This window comes from Hippocampus comes, unplaced genomic scaffold, assembly GCF_001891065.2.
Source record: "Hippocampus comes isolate QL1 unplaced genomic scaffold, H_comes_QL1_v1.1 scaffold62, whole genome shotgun sequence".
NCBI classification, from domain to species: Eukaryota; Metazoa; Chordata; class Actinopteri; order Syngnathiformes; family Syngnathidae; genus Hippocampus; species Hippocampus comes.
The window spans coordinates 2,047,249-2,067,401 of record NW_017806062.1 but is presented as its reverse complement, the minus strand read 5'-3'; the positions used below and the strand labels follow the sequence as shown (position 1 = coordinate 2,067,401).

Sequence of the window (20,153 nt, the reverse complement as noted above, 5' to 3'; positions counted from 1 at the left end):
AAAAAAAAAAAAAAAAGATGAGATGGAGTTTCTTTTTAGAGGGCAAATGGGAAGCACAAGACTCCTTTGTTGGCGCTTCAGTGTGAATTGTTGATATTTGCAGTGGACCACGGTTGTACTGATGACGGTGCGTCTCCTGATTCCGGCACAGATGTGAGGAAATGCTTGAGGTCAAGAGCGCAAGACGACACAAGTTCCTGCAATAGAGATGCTATTGAGCGCATTGAAGACTCATTTACCGGTAGTCGGTCTTATCAGACAAGCTTCATAAACTAGAAAGTTGATCACAAAAGTTTGCATTATGTTGTACAGGAAACTGTATCATAGTACTGTATCATATTGAGTGCTTTTTAACGCGACCACATGAAGAGCAATGAGGCACAGAGAATCAATGACATCAGCTGAGCCTGCTTCAGACAGTGTACGCAATACTCATCATTTAAGTCAAATGGTGCTTCATCAGCTCGTCGCGGACTTGGACTGAATGTAATACTTGACACCACAAGTAAGCAAATGTCCATCTGTGTTCATGCTGCTTAACAATCCCATACTTGGTGGGACTTAAGTGATTCCAGCTGAGATAAATGATCACGTACTCTTATGTGGTTGCCGTCTCGCCATCTTCCCCTTGTGTCTTGCTTTCATATCATGAAAATGGAGGATGATATGTCTTTCGTCTTGTAATAGCACAATGGGGTATGCTCGACGGAACCACATCATTATCTTGTGAATGTTATTGCTGTCTCAGGGGCTGAAGACTTGAGTCTGTACAGATGTGACGGTAGAAGTGTTGGGAATATACCTCACTTCCTAGCTCCAGCAAGCATAATAGCACAAGTGTGAGAGGCATTGTTTGATCACGTTGAGTTTGCAGAATTTCCCCAAAACTGGACTATTTGATTTCCATGAAACTTATGTGGACGAGTGGCAACGTTTCTAAAATTAGCATGTTAGCTTGGACTTCGGCAAGCGCTCCAGGTTTGTGTGGCCCTTTTGCAAAATTAAGTGCCCACCTTTGACCGAGATCAGTGGATCTTAACCTGTGTTCGATTAAACCCCAGGGGTTCGACGGAGCCTCTGCCATTGAGGGTAAGACACACGCGGATCAACAAGTTAATTAGTTATGACACGCCCGTTTGGCCATCATTGGCTGCAGATGATCACATGACATTGCTTGTCCAATCAGTGCTCTGGGAAATTGAGTTCGCTTTGTTGTCAGCGTGTGACTGTAGTGATAGTACGTCGTACAATAAAAAAAAAAAAGTATACTTATCTCTTGAGATTTTATTTCCTTTTTCTGTTTATAATAAATGCGTTTTTTTATATCTTGAATTTGTAAATTTTATTTATTTATTTGTTTATATATTTATTTATTTATTTATTTTTCACTCATGAAGAGTTTGGTGAATGTGCATATTAACTGGTTGGGTTCGGTACCTCTAAAAGGGTTCAGAACCACTGATCTAAATGCTTAAAATTTCCAAATATCAGGTATTTTCATTAACTGCATCTCATTTGCATGACATCTTTCCTTGGACGTCGGTGTCATCAAGTCCATCCATCATATTGGAAGTACATAGTTTCTCTTTTTACTGTCTATTTGTCCATGAAAGTGCTTCAAGTTTCATACTCTCAATTTGATCATCTTGACAGACAGCGATGAAGATGCTCATTTACAGCTGACCCCTCAAATGTTGGCACTGAACTGTTTCCACTTCTGGCTTCGTTAAAAAAAATAATAAACTTCTTCTGGCAGACTAGTGTGAGCTTGTTTGGGCTGAATGCAACATGGTTCAAATTACGACCTGAAATGACTTCTGTCACTTAGCAGGCCTTGGTGCTGTTCCATCTGTTGCTGAAAGTAAAGACACCAGAGATGTTCAAAAAGAGGATCCAACGCAAAAAGAGGTAAAAGCTCATCACCAGAATGACGGTATTATTTATTTATTTATTTATTTGTATATATGTCATAGTAATGGGTGATTTTCACACTGCTAGAATGAGGAGACCAAATGGGGACTGCTTTTGAGCAAATGTGAAGGAAAAAGCAAGGAAAAAACAGGTCAGTAAGTTTACAAACCTGAGGCATTATTTCTTCTGTTCTTTTGAATACGTACATTTTCTTTCTTTGCTTCTTTGACAGACCTGATGGAGGAACTTGGTTTGGGAGATTTTGACTATGCTGAAGGTCAGAATGAGTTCTTATCAAGACTGCATCAAAATTGTTCAGCTTAAGTTGTAGTGGATGGCTCCATTTTTTTTTTCACCTCTTACAGATGCATCAGACTGGGATACATCAAGCAATATCAGTAAGAAAAGCCTGCCTGGAGGCACAGAGACTCCCCCGACACCCGAAGAATTGCCACAATCCTCCATTAAGGAGAAGGAGCCCGATGAGTCGCCAAAAGCACCCATCGCTCCTCCGAGGAGGATCGGCGCAGACGAGAAACAGGTCGCCGTTCCTCATCCCCAGCCTCGTTCCAAGAAGGCGGTGCCTCAAGAGAGTGACAGTAAATCACTTTGCACTTTTCTTCTTATTTCTTTAAACTTGCCATTCAAGTCACATTTCAACCATCTTGTTTCTTTTGCATGTTCTACTTCAGATTTGGATTGGGGCCAAGACATTTCGGCTTCATCATGCACGGCGGCCAATCAGCAGCTTCGGGATGCGGCCAGAGAAGGTAAAAAGTCCCACACCCCATTTCTTAGTAGTCCTACTTGTGCACATGTTCTCTGTGTAAAGACTCTGCCTGTCCTTCGGCTACTCTGAAGTCTCAACAGAGGCAGAAGACAAAAGAAGCCATTTGCAACATGACAAGCAGCAAGAAGAGGTGAGAAATCGCCCGCTGATGACATCAGCAGCACGCAATGCTTATTTCATTCGTCACCACACCACACATTCGTCTACACTCATGGGGAGAATTTTTTAGGCAGGAAGATGGGGGGCCTTCAACATGGTTTGGCTTTTAATTTCTTGACAGAATTCAGAAATGTAAATCTGCACCCGGCTTTTCTCTCCAAATCGTGTAAATGGTTGTTCATGTCATTATGAGAGGGACTTGTGTATCGGGACACTTGGTGATGAGATCTGTGGAACGTTTGTCGGTGTGCCCTCTGGAATTATAACATCTTGCATTCAATTTTGGCAAATCACACATCCGATCAGTTAACATACTCTGTTGGCAATAATTTTGCTGAACTCACATGATGAAAATGTCATCCGTTGTTTGGAAAGATAATTGTGAAATGCCTTGTTTTGTTTTTTGGGTCTTGTTTTGTGCCCCCCTTCCCCCCCAAAAAAAGGAAAAAGATCATGCATTCAAGTCATGTGACTTGGATTCAAGTCACCCACACGCGTCTGACCTGACGGGCTTTGTTGAGGGAGGCCATAACGTGGTTAGAGATCAACAAAGTTCACAGGAAAGACCCCATGATGATGTTCTACCGCTGACCCGCTATGAGAAGCTTTGGGAAGAAGTGGAGATGAAAGAAGCAAAATCCACCTTTGGATTTGAAGAGCAGTTCAAAGCAGAAAGTTTCGCTGATGAAATGCAGGTGAACGCATCCTCTGCTGAAGAACAGTCAAGCGACGAAGAGAAAGGAGATGCCATTTTATGCCTCGCTGCTCGCGCCAGGAAACTGGTCCTACTTTCTGTCCCGGAACAGAGGGCGTCTGCTTCGGACGATTCTGCGTCGGATTCTGCTGACTCCTTCGAGACCGAGGAGAAGATACCGGACAGCCGCTTCCCTGCTCATGAGAGCATCATGGTTGAAGAAGCAGAAGAAGCCCTCCATCGTGAGGCACCACAAGCTGACAAGGCAAAGGAGGAGAGCAGGGTAGACTCCGCTGGCCGCAGTAAACCTGGGCTTCGTCACAAACATCAACTAGACGAACCTGAAAAGTACCACAGCAACTCGAAGAAGAACCCGCCAGAACTTGCTAGTTCTCAGCTCATGAGGCTAAACAGACAGTCTGCTTCTTTCCCTGTTGTTGCCCTTCAAGACTTTCAAGAGGACGTGAAGTTGAACCAGGAAGTCGAGAAAGAGGTAGAAGATGGACCGCCCGGCTCCTTTAGTTCCTTTCAATGTTTGCTGTCCTCTCTCATCGTATTTTTTTATGAGGGGGAAAAAAAAAAATTCTGATTGGCTCCAAATTTGTCAAACAGCATGAACTTTTATTTGACTCTTTCGTTGTGTTATTTAACCTATCAAAGTTTCTTTAACTATCCACCCTCATTTCTCCTTTATCTTCATCCCACAGAACATTTTTATGCACCATCGATTTTATTTTCCTTTATTTATTTATTGTATATATTCTCTGGTGATTTGGACCTACAGTGGATTTAAAAAGTCGACTTTGACAAGTGCCATTTTTCTTCCATTAACTCCGTTTGATGCCATTTTCAGTTTTGTTTCCATCTCATGTTCAAATGAGTGTACGCTTTGAGTTGTTGTTTGTCTTTCCACAATGTTGTTAGCGGTAGACTATTGCATCCTGCATGGGCTTTGCATGTGTTGTAGTCATTAATTTACTGAAATAATATTTCCAGGTGCGTTTATTTGTCAAGTGCAAGTTCCCGCTTTTAGCTCTCCAAAGAAATTCCAAACGATGAATGACCGTGTACGCAAGACATGTAAAACAAAATACGAGGCCCAACCTTTTTTTGCCATTGCTGTGGTCTTTTCAGGCTGTCAAAGAGACTCCCGAGGCTGCGGTTTCAGTGAAAAATCCGAGTGACTTCAGTGGCACAGGTGGGAACGCCTTTGACGGGTTTGCCATCGAGAAGCCCGAGGTTGGCTCAGTGAACCGCAAAGAGACGTCGAGCCAGGCTGAAGACCCCCAACAAACATGGAAGCCTCTATCCTGTGACAGGTACAGTATGTGCTTTCATTTGTGTGTGAACATATTGTACAAATAGAACCCATTAAATGTTGTTGGAGATCCAAATAAAGGATGTAGAAACATTATGGTTTGTCATGTTTCTTCAGATTAAACCCTTTTCCTGTTTTAAAATTGGAATTTGTCTTTTCGAGTTTCACTCGATATATCCTTTAGGTGGAGTTATTATTTAGTGCCACTGTTATCCATTTTACAGGCTCCTGTCTGTGTTTTTGTTTTTTTTTCTCCATATCACGAGCAGCGCACCGGTGGAATCCCAACTCTCACATCAGCGGACCTCCGGCGTCGGCAAACCCAAAGAACAAGCTGTAGAGAAGGTCCACGCATCCAGAAGCCCTCAGACTGACAACAGAGAGCTCTCATTGTTTGACGACAGCACTTTAAGTGACGTGTCGGATGATGAAGCAAGGTGTGTATTGTGCCTCATGACACACATTTTATTTGAAAATTGTTCATTTATTACCACAGCAAGTCGTTTTTTTTTCCTCTGTTGGCAACAGGCATAAAACTAGAGAGCCGAGAAAAAAACAGGTAATTTAATTTTTGTGCCTTTTTTTTTTAAGACTGAAGTTCAATTCTGTATGTAGATTCCGACGACATTTTTGCATTTATTAAGCAGTCAGAAGAAATTGAGATGTCTGAAGATATTGACGAGCTCAATTCGTCATCCGACGTGACCACAGATGATTCTGACTTTCGCTCTTCAGGCCATCGTTGTAGCTCTCTCTTCATTCAGAACCTGGATTCACTTGTGACAGGTGCGGTTTGTTTATTCAAACAACTGAACTAAACAGATCTCCAGATACACAAAAAAAGCAGATCACTTCAGCATCACGGCTGTCTCATCCATCACAAATTCCCCGTCATCTAAGTAGCTATTCTTTATTTCTCAGACTCCAGGAGCATGGTCAAGCTGCAGAACATTTTCCACAAATATGAGCGCTCCATTCAGAAGGCCAAAAGCCGTCACAGCTTCTTTGCCGACAAAGTGATCCTCCTGGAAACGGAGAAGGCGCAGCTACGGCACTCTCTGGATGAGGTGAAAGATGTCAAGTCGGCCTTGGAGCGCACTCAGCTGGACTTACAAACGGAAGTCACCAACCTCAGGTGAGAACTGCTTTATTCTCTTTGTATTCTTTTTTTTTTCATAATCTTTGTTGTCTCGCGGTTGCGGTGCAGATTTCAGCTAAAACAGGAGCAAGAAAACGGACGTAACGCCACCATGATGTACAACACCACCGGAGATAAGCTGAGGAGGACAGAGGAGCAGCGGCAGGTCGAGGTTCAGGAGAGGCAGAAAGTGGAGCTGGCTCTTCGGAACTTGGAGCTGGAGATGCGAATACTTGTAAACAACAAGAAGCAGGTACGACGCGTGCGGTTGTCCCCATCAGATGCTGCGAGTCGGCGTCTCATGAGACTGCTGGAGGCCATTCCGTAGATGACGTTTTTTTTACTATTTATTTATTTTTTGTATTTATTCTTTATCGCTCCAGCTGGAGGAGGACAACAATCAGACCCAAACGCTGTTGGCTCAGGAGCGCAGCGCTCGCATGGTGCTGGAGAATCTGCTCAGCAGTCATGTGCGCAAGCAACAAGAGATCGAGGAGGAGAACAAAAGGAACATCAGCAAAAGTCACCAGGTACAGCAGCGGTAGTTTTGACACCCTTGCGAGCCATTGTTGCGATATTACAGAACAAGAATCAGTGAGGATGGTGGTGGACATGTTTCACGAATCTAATTTAAGCCAGTTGGACAAAAAATTGCTTTTTAAAATAAGTTTACAAGTTTAACATTTCATCCGTTTTTTTAAGTACTTTGAAAAGAAATAAAGAGAAAAATCTTACAATATACATGGAAATATATTTTAAGGCTTCATAATATTATGTAGCGGGCCAACAAATTTCATATGTACCCCTTTTTTCCTTTTTTGGGGTAAAAAGTCTATTTAAATTCTTGTAAATCTGTGGGCATAAGATGGCGTTGTGCGACTAAAGTATTTGCGTCCATGCATTTTTCAACATTCATAGGCCTTGTCACAGCTCACGGAGGCCAGCGACAGGGAGCGGGAGCTGCTCCAGCAGATTTCGATATTTCACGAGCAGCTGAGCACCCTCAGAACTGACCTGGAGAATTCCCAGGCCAGCAGCAGCATCAAGCAGAGAGACCTCCAGGAGGAGAATAAAGCCCTCAAGGAACAACTGGAAGAGACCAGGCAAGCTCTCAAAGCCAACGGGGACACCATGAACCAAACCGCCTTGGAATTCAACAACCAGACGGCCATCATGAAGTCCGAGTTGACCGTCACCGCGACTCGCCTGGAGAACGAGCGTCAGACCCGAGAGACCCAGGCGGCGGAGTTGGAGTCGGTCCGCGCTCGCCTGACCGCGGCGCTGCAGGAGGCCGAGCGCTCCATGGCGGCCCGGTCGGACGCAGAGAAAGCTCTGCTCCAGGAGAAGGAGGAACACCGTCGTCTTAAAGACAGACTCTCGAGTAAGTAGCGCAAATGCTGTCATGACAAAAACTCTGTACAAGTTCAGGTTTCCACCTCAAAGAAGATTGAAATGACAAATAATGGGGATGATTATTGATCAATGCAGAAAATACAAAAGAAAATAAGTCCATAAAGAAAAACAATGTTACACACTTTTGACTGGTATTATTTGATAACCGTTAGCTTGTGATTCCAGCCAAATATGCCAATATGTCAGTTCATCACGAGGCAAAAGACGCCCTAGGCCTCTACTTGACTCGCCAACATCACACACCACCAGGCCCCGCCTCTTAAAGGCATAGGCATATAGACACTACAATTCGTATTCCTTTCTATACATTTTGTGCGTGTCTCTTTTTCCCCAAATACATTCACATTTACAGTGCGTTCAAGTACGTAGTGTGTTTTAATAAATGTTTTTATAATGTGTGGGAGGTATAATGTGTTTATTTTTTTTACCCCTGCCACACACCTACTTGTGTTCTACTGAACTTGTGTCCTAAATTAATTTTATCCTAGTAGACTTATGTCCTGGTGGACAAGTGTCTTTCTTTACTTGTCCAAATGGACTTGCGTCCTTATCTAATTGTGTCAGAATGTATTTGCAGCCGAGTGTACCAGTATCCTCGTCCACCTGTTTCCCAGTCTGCTTGCACCCTCGTGGACTTTTGCCCCTGGATACTTGTTTCCTAGTAGTTTACTTACATCCTATTGGACACAACATTGCAGAGTGTGACCTATTGCGGGTCGTGGAACAACACTGACTCAGACTTATCTGTACAGGTGAGGCATCCAGTCAGCACGAAGCAGTAAGCAGCCTTTCCCAGAAGTTGTCCAAGGCAGAGGCGCACGCCAACGGCATGGAGAACGAGGCCCATCGGGTCATGCTGCAGCTGACTGAGAAAAACCTCCTGCTGAACACCGTGCAGCGCGAGAGCGACCAGATAGCCACGCGCGTTAAAGAGCTTGAGGCCGCTCTGCAGGCCGAGAAGGAGCTGGTCACTCGGGCCGCAGCGCGCCAAGAGGCTACACAGGAGCGCCTAGCCCAAGTGCAGAGTGAAGCCATGTTGCTGCGGCAACAGCTGGAAGAGGCTCAAAACAAAGGTGTTGCAAAGGAGAATGCCGTGACAAACGCCCAAAAGTCTTTCAGTGACATTTTGTCCAAGCTTCGCGCCGACTGCGAGGACAGAGTACAACTTGTGCAGGACCGGAATCAAGACCTGGCCGCAAAAGCTGCTGAACTACGAGAACAAATCCACCAATTACAGGAAGAGAAAAATGAGAGAGAGGTGAAAGCACAAGCTGAAACTTTTCACCCTCATGACCACATTAAAGTGATTCTTGTTTTTGTTTTGTTTTTTTCCTGGCACAGGCAAGTCAGAGGCAGCTGCAGCAGGAGTTAGCAGACTCATTAAAGAAGCTGTCGATGTGTGAAGCCTCTTTGGAGATCAACACCCGCTATCGTAATGATTTGGAGGAAGAGAAGACTCGGCTCATTAACGACATGGACAGTCTTAAAGAGAAGGTCATGACAGGGAACAGCGCCGACTGACTTTTCCCTCATTGCCTCATTTGTGGTGCTGATGAGAAGTGAAAACACACACTCTTTTTTTTTTTTTTTTTTTTTTTTTTAAACATTGCTGATCTTTTCTGTCACGCAGATGATTGAGCGAGAATCCCAGTGCCTTCAAGGTGAGAAACATGCGAACGATCTAAGATGTCGTCTGGACGAACGAGAGAAAGAATTCAGCGCCGCCACTCAGAAACAGCAGGAGGCGCTGTCTGCTGCCGCTGCCTCCAATGTCGTTGTCAAACAGCTGGAAGAGACTGTGCAAAGGTAAATGGTGACAGTGTGTTCTCCTGTGCACTGACGCAACAGAGAGCACAGTTTTCAGTCGGGAATCAATTCTACACACTCATTTTATTATTATTTTTTTTTTTTGGCGCATAGGCTGGAGATTGAGAACGTCAAGCTCGAGGCTGCTGCGAAGCAACAGGCAAACAAAATTGAAGCACTTCAGAAAGGTTCTCAGGAGGAGGCAAGGGTGAGTGCAACTCATTTGCAATCACAATTTTATAATACACGATGGCATTACTTGTACTCTCCTGATTTACATATTTAAGCGCATGTATTTTGTTCCCAGCTATCTGACAGTGCAAATGGACAAATGGTTGGTGTTTTAGATTTTGATTTAGTTTGTCTCTGACTTTTGCCAAATGAAATTCAGGGCTGATTCTCTGGTGCCTTTGAATAAATTCAGCTCACACCATGCAAACAATCATTCAACGTGGCAACCGTTCGCCGGTGGAGGTTTTTATTGCTGACCGCACTGATTCTTTTCCTTTCGAGTCCTTAACTTCATCTTTTTGAGTTGCATGGTGCATGTTCTAATCTATCCGGACTCCTCAGTAGCTCTTTAAATATTCAAATCAGCCATTTGCTTCTTTATCTTCAATAAACAAAACACTTTAGGCTCCATCATATGAAACTGTAACGTTTGTTCTTGCCTCTGTAGGTCAGAGATCGTTTGGAAGATTTGGTGACCAACCTACAAAGTAGTAAGATGACTTTAGAGGACCAACTCAGTAAAGAGGTGAGCGCTATATTTACTTTAGCTATTTTATTAAGAATTGCATTCGATAAAAGTCCCCACACTCTGGAAAGTACTTCAATAAAAGTACAGATACTTGTTTAACGCGACATGTAACATGTTGTAGTCTCTCACTAACCTAAGGTAATAGACTAGTAAAGTCAGAATTATTGTCACTGTTTGAATTTTAAAAAACAGTTTTAAATGCGTTGTAGAAACCGATTTAATGCAGTGTATATATTTTTTCCACACAAATGTCTAGCTTATATATATTTTCTTTCAATGTGTTCAGGTGCAGAAGCAAAGCATGTTGTCGAACAGCGCCCACGACTCGCAGGCCATGTGGGAGGAGGAGCTCAAGAGCCGCTCCAAGTTAGGACTTCGTCTAGCAGAGCTCGAAAAGGAAAAAGGAGAACTCAGCAGCCAGGTGAGTGTCATTATGACTTGAACCACTGTAACAGTGTAACAGCAAACACTCCTGTAGCCTTCATATTCCCCTCACCCCCCTTTGTTGATGGCTTTTGTGGTGTGTGTGTTAAGGTGGAAACAGAGAAGAAGAAAGCCAAGAAAATAGCAGAGCAGAAGAAGGCTGTCGATTGTCGATTGGAACAAGAGATGGAGAGAAACACAGGGCTTCAAAAGGAAATAAACAGGTGAGTCCTGAGCACAGCCTTTCATTTGTCTCACCTGGACCGACATGGCCTCCCATTTAGTATTTGCAAACAGCACCCCAATAGGAGAGCAAGCATCTCGAAGCATAGAACAGTCCCAATTTTGACAAAATTAGAACTTTTTTCTTTCATAGATGCAGTGGCATTCAAAAGACACTTGACCTTTGAACCTGATTGTTGAGTCCGACAAGTTTTTAGCCTCAATTTGTTTTGTAAACATTCCATTGTAATTCACACTAATGTGTTTTTTCTTTCCCCAAATTAATTTAAGGCTACGGACTGTATGTAAAATGGCAAAGAGGACGGTGGAGAAAATGCGCGGTGGCGGCGCAGGTGACTTTGCTTCTCCGCTGAGCAGTCTAAAGGTGGACCTGGGAAGACCCAGCCGGGCCGATGGAGCTTTTGATGGAAGAAGAGAAAAGGTTTGTCCATCTGATGCATCGCTGTCATTTTAACCTACGTCACCCACACAGTATTTGAGCGGTTTTATAAAGCCCTTCTGGTCTCCTACAGGGAGAGCTGGAGAGGGGAGCGTTCCAAGGCAGCCTGTCGGACAGGAGGCTGCTGGAGGAGGAGGTGCTGAGCCTCAAACGCAGAGTGGAGGCCTCCGAGGTCGAGCAGAGACAGATGGAGCAGTATCGGCGAGAGGTGGAGGAGAAGGCCCGGCAGGAAATACATCATAAACTACAGGAAGTCAACCTTTTCCTGCAGGTGGAGTATAAAATAACGAGTCGGCTGACTTATGTGATGGATTGTATATTGATTGTTAATTCCTCCCTCACCCCAGTCTCAAGCGGCAACCCAGGAGGCACAGGACCAGATCCAAGCGGCCAACGAGGCCAGCCTGCGCTTGAAGATCCAAGAACTGGAGAGCGAACTGAACCGAGCCCGAGCCTTCCAACACGACACCCTCAGCCAAAGAGAGTCCGCACACACGGAGCTGGAGCGCTTCAAAGAACTCTACCGAGAGGAGCAGAAGCTGCGCAAATCTCTCTCCGCCGATCTGAAATGGTCTGATTGTGGCTGCTTTAAAAAAAAAAAAAAAAAAAAACATTCGGCTCCAAGTCACCTCGTCAACTATTTGTTGTTTTCTGTGTACAGGACTAACCATCAGCTCACGGAAGCCAGTTCCAGGTTGGTCAGCGAGCGAGGCGGGTCTCTCCTCACCCCCCCTGGACCGCCGTCATCTGGGCTTGTGGTCCCTCTGGGCGGCCCATCCAGGAGCCTTGCCCCTCGGCTACTTGGCCCCGTGGCGGAAGGACAAAGCAGTAGTGTGGAGGACTACCTGATCATGGTAAGTCACAATAATACGCCGCACAGCGGTGCCTTGATTTGTAGTACGAGTGTCCCAGTTTATGAGTTTTGAAGTTCCAAAGCCAAGGTGATATCACCTTAGCGACGTCCTATCAACGTAAGATGCCATCATGCCTCTCCTGACGTGTCTTCTCTAAGTCCGTACTACGTGGAAAGCTGCAAGGTGGATGATCCATTTCAATATAAAATTGTCACCTCGAACATTCGACTTGCTTCAACCTTTGTGGTTTCTCCTTCAAGGACACTTCTTTTCCTCCGCCTTCATGCGTGCTGCTTATTAGGTTGCCGGCGTCCTTTCAGCGAGACCAAAATGAGTCGAGGTTTCATGAAAATCAAATTGCAAATTGTTGTTTCCTTCAGATGCAGCGTCAGTTGGACAGAAGCATATCAAGGGAACTCAACAAAGGTGCGAGAACAAACACTCGACAACGGCTATCGCGTCGTATTTTGCATCCGCATCCATTTTTGCCTCCTCAGCTTCGGCGGAACTTGACGTCTCTTTGGCCCGCATGTCTCCGGTGGGCTCCGCAGCAAGGGTGGACCTGGACCCCGTTAGCAGAGCAAAGCAGCAGTACTTGGAGGTCCTGAAGAAGAACCACGAGGTCTAAGAATCACTCGAGGGGTCCCAGGCGTAACGCGTTGAGGTAGAAATGTCTGGCTCCCGTGTCACCACTGACCTCAAAGAAGGACTTTTGAAATAGAAAAGAGGTAAATCTCGCAGCAGTGTAAATCTGTACATAACAACTTTGAATATGGACGGCGCCGATCAAGGACAAGCAAAAGTAAATGCACGTTGCACTTAAGCACTCAGGAAGTGAGCATACTTATTAGCCACACTATCGAATGAGCTGCATTACACGAGCCACATCAAATAATTTGACCCATTTTTCGCCATCTCATGCCAATGATTAAGACTGTCAACAACATTTTTTAATTTGGGTTCGACCGAACTGTTCTTCATGTGTGGCTCATCAGTAGATGCCGAACAATTTACTCTTATCTTGCGTCATTAAAGGGATTTGCAGAGAAATATTCAGTCAAAGGTCACTTTTAATCAGCAACTAGTATTTGAATGTTATCGTTCTTTTTGGTTATGTTGATCATGTTGCTTGTTTCACGGTCGGTCATGGGAACGAAAAAGGTCCTAGTCTACATATTTCTCAATGAACATACAATTTTTTAAAAAAATTTTTTTTGAACAGAGGACCCCCAAGTTAAGTCTGTATTCATGTCACTAATTTTAGGGGTCGGTTTTTTTTTTTTTTTTTTTTTGGGATCACCCATGAGTTTTCTTTCTGCAGCGTTGAAAGAATGTATGGGATGTTTGTCTGTTAACCAGTCCTGTAAATGAAACTGCAAAACCCCCAACTTGCTGTAAATTTCAGGGGGTTAAGTCGCATGAGAAAGCCAATAAAATGACTTGATTTGAACTTCAAAATGTCACCGAGTTGGGAACTTTCAAAATTGCTGAAAAACCAATAGTCCGGGGCAAGGGTCCTTTGAAATTATTTGATTTTTTTGTAAATCAAGTCCTTCGTTTTCCTTAAATTGCACTTAAAATGGTGGCTTGTAAATCTTGGAAAAAGCCACATTGAACCAGCTGGCAAGAAATAAAATGTCCTTTTTATATATTTACAGTACCTAAATATTTCTCGATAAAGTTAAGCAACATTCCCTGAGTAAATGCTGCTATTTACAAATTGCAATCAAGGTAAAATTATTCCATTACGTATTTCATACAGAACAAAAAAGATGACACAAATAACCCATCAATATTTTCTCTTCAGAGCCCATATTGCCTCATTTCATTCAACCACATTTATCCATCCATTATCTGAACCGCTTTATCCTCTTGAGGGGCCGCCGAGCCGATCCCAGTTGACTTGGAACATGAGTGAGCCGGTTTAAAAGTGCAAGAAAAAAGGAAAAAAAAAAGATTTTGCAAAATTAAGTATTCCTAACACTTCTTCTTTTCAAATCTCTTCCCAATGGCATCTTTTCAGTCCTAATAGGTTGAAGCAGTTTAATGGATATAAATACTACATTTGACTATTCATGATTAGGTACACTTAGGTTGTTTGCTTAAAAAAAGAAGAAAAAAAGAAAAACCTGTTCTCCTTAAACCTGCTGATACGCCGAATACCGACACATTGTTATAAATCGCCGTCTTGGCGGAAGAAACGGCAATATTTACAGCTGACCTCCACTGACGCAATTCCGCGTAGTTTACCTTTCATGCAGTTTATAACGAGCAGTAATTGCAGGCATCTTATTCTCATGACAGGGAGGGGGTTGGGGGGGTGGAGCGTCATTCCATCAATATTTCATGCACGCACTCATGTCTTATCCGCCCCTCGTTAGTGATATTTCACTGTTTACTTTCTACTCCCTCACTGTGAGGGCATGAAAGTGGAACGTATGTGTCGGTTCAGAAACGATTCCCCTCACTTATTCGAATGACACAACGTGCTGACGAGTGCCCCCACCACGCTTGTCTTTTCCATTGGCTTTGATCCACCCCCTTCATGTGTGAGATATTCAGATGTGCTCACATTTATTTTGGTTTTCTTTACCACAGATGGGCACATCTGACAGACTGACTATTAAGTGTTATTATTTCTTTCTCCCTCCCACCCTCCCCCAATTGATGCCACTTCACACACTACATGTAAAGCTTGTTTTGATTGAGGAGGTTACAAGCATCAGATTTACATGTGGCCAAGAATACAAATAGACACATGATGAATGAAAATGTGGGGAGTTGAAAGGATTGTGTGTGTGTGTTTTTTTTTTTTTTTTTTTTTTTCCTAATGAAAAGTTATGACGGTTAAAAACAAAGCTCTCCTTGTCGGGTCATCTTTTTGTCATTGATGCTTAGTCAAAAAAAAAAAAGAAGAAGAAACAAAAGCAAAGTCTTGTCATGTGCAAATACATAAATTTATCAAACTTTTTGCTGTTGCCTTAATCCAGGGGTGGGGATTTTTTTTTCTATCAGGAGGCACACTCAAGAAAAAATGTGAATTAAAATTAAGGCTGAATGATTAAAAAAAAAGTCTCGTGATTTTTTTTCCCTCATTATTGCGATTGCAATTTAATCTGCATGTAAAATTAGTTATATATTTTTTCGAGGTCCTCTCTCTCCGTGTACTGTATTTGTTTTAACAAACACAAGCATTTGATTGATCGATCACAATAAACAATATCAAATCATCATGCAAATATTTGGCCTGGCTTGTGTAGCCTTATGCTAAAAAAACAAACAACACAAAAAAACAACAAAACAAAGACTCACTTAACGTGGAAGACACTTTCTTCATTTACTTCAGTTTGAGTTGTTAACTTACTTAACACATTGGCTTGCGGTCTTTTGTGTGCCGCAAAAGGAACCTAGATAAGAATTGTATTTTTCTTCATATTTTTTACCTTTTTCTTGTTTTGTACCAAAACTAAATTATGGTTTTTAATTATTCCTCAATTAATCGTGATTCATATTTTTGGCATGGTAAGGTTGAATCAAGGCAATCTTCTCATTTACTGACCATGTGTTTTTTTTCTTGTTTTTCAAAATTGACTTTAGCCATGACGCTATTAACTCTTTCAGGGACAGCGGTGACTACAGTGGACGGCTTATCATGTTATCAGGTTACTGGATGCATGAAAGGGTGAAGCTGGCTTCCCAACCGCCAATAGACGCTAACGCAACAAGGAAGGGCACACCGCTTTAGGTACACTCACGTTTTGTGCCTGCGTTTTCCGCCTGGGTTGGTGATGTGGATCGTGTTTTTATACAGTCCAATCCTGTTGACTACAATATTTCTTTTTCCCGTGTTGTCTGGCCTGAAAGGTGATTGCCGTGGTCGCCGAGAAGATGGTGTCAATGTAGCCAGAATAATGTACCTGCAGAGTGGAAGTTCGGAGTCCTCGGTTGTGGCTTGAGAGTAGAACAAATTGAGACGGACAAGCGGAACAAACGCGGGTGTATGTTTGTTAGCGTCCACCCGCTGCAGTCCAAATGAGACATCGCCACTCTTTCTTGTCAGCAGCAGAATAACAATTGTCTTAAACGCCATTTAAACGCACCTCCTGGCTCCCCCTCCAGACGGATTGACAATCATTTTTATTTTTTTATTGCTTGCCGTTTTATTTTTGGCTGTTTACTCTCTGCTTGTCATCCCACTTGACGTCCTTTTTAAAGAAAAACCGCCATCCGTCTTGAAGATCTTAGGCAGACTTAAAGCTTTCTTTTATGTTCTAAGACAAATACGTGAAGGGATTCAAGGGGGGGAGATGACAAACTCGGTGTCGCCCCGCTCCTCGGCTCTTCACGTGGAAGTCAATGCCGCGATATTACAACAAGACACTTTGCTCTCCGATAATGAACAAGGAGGGCCCTTCTTATGCGGGTCAGAGTCATTAAATGGCGCTTAATGTACGGAAACAATATTTCTTCCCCCCCCGCCCTCCCCTCGAAGTAGATAGTTTTGAAATTTAAAAAAAAATCAATTTGATGAGTCCCACACTGGCTGTCCAACAAAACTTCACTGACAGATAATTGGCCCTGGCGCATTTATTTTAATACTTCAAAAGCTACTCGCTGTTTTGTTTCTGTTTTGTTCCAAAACCTCAGAGGAAATAAGTAATCTTTTTTTTTTTGCCGACACTGTCATCATCATAACAAATGAGATGATAAAACGGCACCTTTACATGCTCGCTTATGTGGAGCACAATTTCAATTTGGACATGAGAAAGAGTGACTGTCCACTTGCACAAAGGTATCAACCCCAAAGTTCATCATTTCATCTCACTGCATTCTCATTCTTATTTTTTTCGCAGTTCTTTTTCAGTCCTTGTCGTCCCCTAGTTGCGGTGGCAAATCCGGCAGCACTCCATACAAAACTCCAGACACTCTGTAGACTCGCCGCAGGACTGGAAGAGGACCGAGTGGCAGTGGGCGTGGCAGGCGAGCTCCTCCACGGGCGCCTGATGCAGCGCGCCGCAGCAGCGGGTGCAGGCGCCGCAGCAGCAGGCGCAGAGGCTGAGCGAGCCCGACGCGCAGGCCTCCAGCAGCGCCAGCAGCAGCACGGAGCATTGGCAGGAGAGGCAGGCCAGCAGCAGGTGAGCGCACGAGTCTGATGGACAGAAACACTCACTTTGAGTATCTGCCCCATGCAATTGTATTCACATATTCCCAATAAACCATTCATTGTCGGTATTTTTATGTTGCCGTTAGATTTATCGTCCAATCAGATTTCGGCCGCTACGTGTTGCCGTGTTGATGTAATATGTCCAAGGCCTTCAGAATCAGTGTTGCTGGTTGATGTCACTTAAAACATATTAGCAATGGGACTGTTTCTTAAACCAATCAGATTTCCAATTCGTCCTCACGGGGCCAACTTACTGGTCCGTTATAAAATCGGCATTTTTCTGTCCTGTGATTGGTTGGTCAAGTGTGGAAAAGGGGGAGCAACCATAGGTGATGCAACAGGTATTTTTTTAAGGCTGGGAGAGTCGTTAATTCAACACAAACGCAATGAGCACACTCATGCGGGAGCTGCTGTCGACCTCAGATGGGCCTGGAATAGGCCTGAATGAATAATTTGACTACAAAATGTTATTTTATTTCAGACATGCTAGTGCTTTAGCCAGCTAACAGCTCTACACTCATTCGCCGATACGCATGTCACTCACCAGGCCAGGCTCCGCCTTTTAAAGCTGCAAAAATCACAGTTTTGACAAAATCATGTCACCGATTTTTTATTTGGACACCTGGACCCTGTTTTGAGAATTGTGAATACAGTCGACCAAAACATACTGTAAATAAGATATTTTTTGTTTGTTTTTTTCTTCCCCAATGCATTTCTGTGGCTGTCAGTTATGTACACATTTTGTGGGCCATCCCGGTCGCCTGCAAACTGTTTATCCCTCTTTTAATACGCTGATGACGACTCGACTGTGCAGCTCCTCTTCTCGAGTGAACAACCAGAGGTCATCGCGTGTTCTAAAAGCCTGTCAGACAGCATCAAATCCGCGGCGTAATTGTTCTATTAACCCTAAAAGGACTCTCCCGTGTTTTGTTTGCGGTGCCAGGGAGAACTTGAAAGCCGCACTGATCATGTGCGATTGCGTTTTCTTAATCACAAAAGCCTTGTTCAGCCCTCCAGGGAGAGTCATCAAGAAAAAGGAAAAAGGCCACAAAGCCTCGCCGGTGATGAGTTTTCAAAACAAAGAAGCTGTCGCCGCATAATTGCGCTCTACCCCAATTAGGTGCGTGTGAAATTGCCTACATTAACCCCCGTGGTACGTTCGCGTGGATCTTAACGCGATGCTACCCGTTGTTTTAGTGCTCGTTTCCCGTTTTCATCCTCACAAGGACCAGACGCGGGGCAGCTCATGCAAATGGAGTCGTTTTATCCTGTTTACTCCAGGAAGTAAATGAAAGGAAGATGGCAACATTCCCCGTGGAGAAGCGTTTTGGCCTTTTCCCACTTTAGCCACCTGAGTAGTATTCCCCCACACATCCTCACAAAATATCAATATACGGTATGCTAATAGCTACGTGTAGACGGGGAAACAAATGTCATTATGTATTTATTTATTGTATATCTTCATAGCAAGCACATGTTCACACTGATGAAAAAAAAAACCACCACATGCGTTGTTTTTTTGTTTTTTTTTTTTTTTTGCTTTTCTTTTTCCTTTGTAGCTTCTCTTGCAAAGAAAAAAAATCGTCTCTGAACAGATTTCTCAAAACTGAAGATTTGACCCCTCCCCCCCAAAAAAAATCTACTGAATGACTGATTGTTATTTCGAGAAAAAAAATGAGTAAATAAGAAGAACTAAGCCCGTCTCCCACTGTTTGGCGAGTGTTTGCGACCGCAGTAAAAGTTTTCGTTTTTAGGAAATGTTTTCCTTTTTTTTTTTGCCAACAGCTTTAACAGTCTCAAACATTTTTTTCTCGCGCCAAAGACTTTTTAAACACATTTTCTTTCCAATTGACCAATAAGATGGCAGCCGAAACCTGATTGCGCTTACCTGCAGGTGTAGCAGCGCGTGGTTTTGAGTCCGCCGCACTGTGGGAGTCGCGCGCTTGACCCGAGCTGCGCGATACAACGCCGTCGTTCGGGACCGCCGGGCCACAATGCGGGCGGGTGGCCGCGCGGGTAACACGTGGAGTGCTGTCGCGCACTGCGGAGCTCGCTTGTGGCAAGGCTGACCCTCTCTGAGGCTGCGCTGCACGACACGGACGCACGATGAAGCTTCCTCATCCAATATGTAAAACAAACCAGCAATTTTTTTTAAGTGTGTAAGAGTGTTCAATTCACATCATTGTTGACAAATTTCCACCTACTGTCAATGAGATCTGTTAACATGGTCACGGGAGGGTCTTCCGCTCTACGTTGAAATGTCGCACTCCCTGGCATACATCAAAAACAATCTCTAGTCACCTGATTAGGCACAACTCCTGCTTGGCGGTTGCATATTCTCCTCGTGCTCGCGCGCCACTTAGATTGGTTGACAGAGGACGTTGGAAGTTGCACGCATGAAGAGTATTCGCCACTTTTCATGAACATTACATTGTATTAAGTGTCAGTGACCACTTGCCTTCATGAGTGTTGTCTTTTGTTTGTTGTCCCACCAGTGGAGATTCTCCCATCCTCCTTCAAGACGACCCCGGGCTCCTCTTCATGAAGACGAAACCCCACCGGCTAAGATGTGGGCCCGACTTTCAGGAAAAAGCGTGAGTGACCTTCTGCTCTGCTCGTGTTGCGCTTCCAGCCACAGTGACTCTTCCCTCCCGTTTCCCGGCACTGCGCTCCAAACAAGCAGCTCAAACATGGCGGAATGCCTTCACACGATGGAGCCACATGCCCCGCATGGATGTGAGCTTATTTCCTTAACGTCACAGCCTCTGGCTCGCTTAGCATGAGTCAGCCGTCCTTTTTCTTGGCTTGTTGTGGGGCTGCGGGTGGGCCGGGTCCTATCCTGGCTTTGGCGGTGGGAGGCACTGTGCACCCTGGACTGGTCACCAGCCAATCGCAGGACACATATAGACAAGACAAGCAACCGCTCACGTTCGCATTGACAATTTTAGATGCTTTCATTTCTATTATTCCATGATGGGATCGAAACTCAGATCTTTGGAAGGCAGATGGGCTGCCTACACATTTGTTTATATATATATATA

At 44.0% G+C, this 20,153-nt stretch overlaps 2 protein-coding genes across 7 annotated transcripts; one reads left to right on the top strand and one right to left on the bottom strand.

The window, feature by feature from the left end:
- The first annotated feature begins 1,480 nt into the window (after positions 1-1,480).
- ankrd26 (ankyrin repeat domain containing 26) lies at positions 1,481-14,847 on the top strand. Of its 6 annotated transcripts, none has more exons than XM_019893294.1 (29): positions 1,481-1,908; positions 1,999-2,062; positions 2,144-2,188; positions 2,277-2,510; positions 2,604-2,681; positions 2,773-2,831; positions 3,304-4,047; positions 4,689-4,873; positions 5,142-5,309; positions 5,401-5,431; positions 5,517-5,658; positions 5,794-6,007; positions 6,080-6,263; positions 6,394-6,540; positions 6,929-7,391; positions 8,176-8,681; positions 8,765-8,917; positions 9,054-9,229; positions 9,344-9,437; positions 9,537-9,563; positions 9,909-9,986; positions 10,276-10,410; positions 10,524-10,636; positions 10,926-11,076; positions 11,168-11,365; positions 11,442-11,665; positions 11,756-11,948; positions 12,329-12,374; positions 12,446-14,847. In XM_019893294.1, the coding sequence occupies exons 3-29, from the start codon at positions 2,149-2,151 to the stop codon at positions 12,574-12,576; spliced, it is 4,914 nt and encodes a 1,637-aa protein (XP_019748853.1). In that variant the 5' UTR covers positions 1,481-1,908; positions 1,999-2,062; positions 2,144-2,148; the 3' UTR covers positions 12,577-14,847. The 6 variants fall into 6 exon arrangements, with proteins under 6 accessions (XP_019748853.1, XP_019748855.1, XP_019748852.1 ...); XM_019893296.1 differs by having other exon boundaries at positions 5,139-5,309; positions 5,520-5,658; XM_019893293.1 differs by having other exon boundaries at positions 5,139-5,309.
- Positions 14,848-15,260: 413 nt separating this feature from the next.
- On the bottom strand, positions 15,261-19,608 carry LOC109529846 (myoD family inhibitor-like). The gene is made up of 3 exons (XM_019893341.1): positions 19,317-19,608; positions 19,001-19,198; positions 15,261-17,097 (listed from the first exon to the last, which is right to left on the bottom strand). Exons 1-3 carry the CDS (start codon positions 19,387-19,389, stop codon positions 16,826-16,828), a joined length of 543 nt encoding a protein of 180 aa, XP_019748900.1. The 5' UTR covers positions 19,390-19,608; the 3' UTR covers positions 15,261-16,825.
- Between the last annotated feature and the right edge of the window lie 545 nt (positions 19,609-20,153).

What these genes read in the sequence shown, in the direction of transcription:
- ankrd26 (XM_019893293.1), top strand. Translation starts at nt 2,149, where the DNA reads ATGGAGGAACTTGGTTTGGGAGATTTTGACTATGCTGAAG. An exon ending in TTGTAAACAACAAGAAGCAG is followed by an intron (nt 6,264 to 6,393) that starts GTACGACGCGTG and finishes TTATCGCTCCAG; the next exon opens with CTGGAGGAGGACAACAATCA. An exon ending in CTGGAAGAGACTGTGCAAAG is followed by an intron (nt 9,230 to 9,343) that starts GTAAATGGTGAC and finishes TTTGGCGCATAG; the next exon opens with GCTGGAGATTGAGAACGTCA.
- LOC109529846 (XM_019893341.1), bottom strand. Translation starts at nt 19,389, where the DNA reads ATGCCAGGGAGTGCGACATTTCAACGTAGAGCGGAAGACCCTCCCGTG. An exon ending in GTTAACAGATCTCATTGACA is followed by an intron (nt 19,199 to 19,316) that starts GTAGGTGGAAAT and finishes CGTGTCGTGCAG; the next exon opens with CGCAGCCTCAGAGAGGGTCA. An exon ending in ACGCGCTGCTACACCTGCAG is followed by an intron (nt 17,098 to 19,000) that starts GTAAGCGCAATC and finishes TCTGTCCATCAG; the next exon opens with ACTCGTGCGCTCACCTGCTG.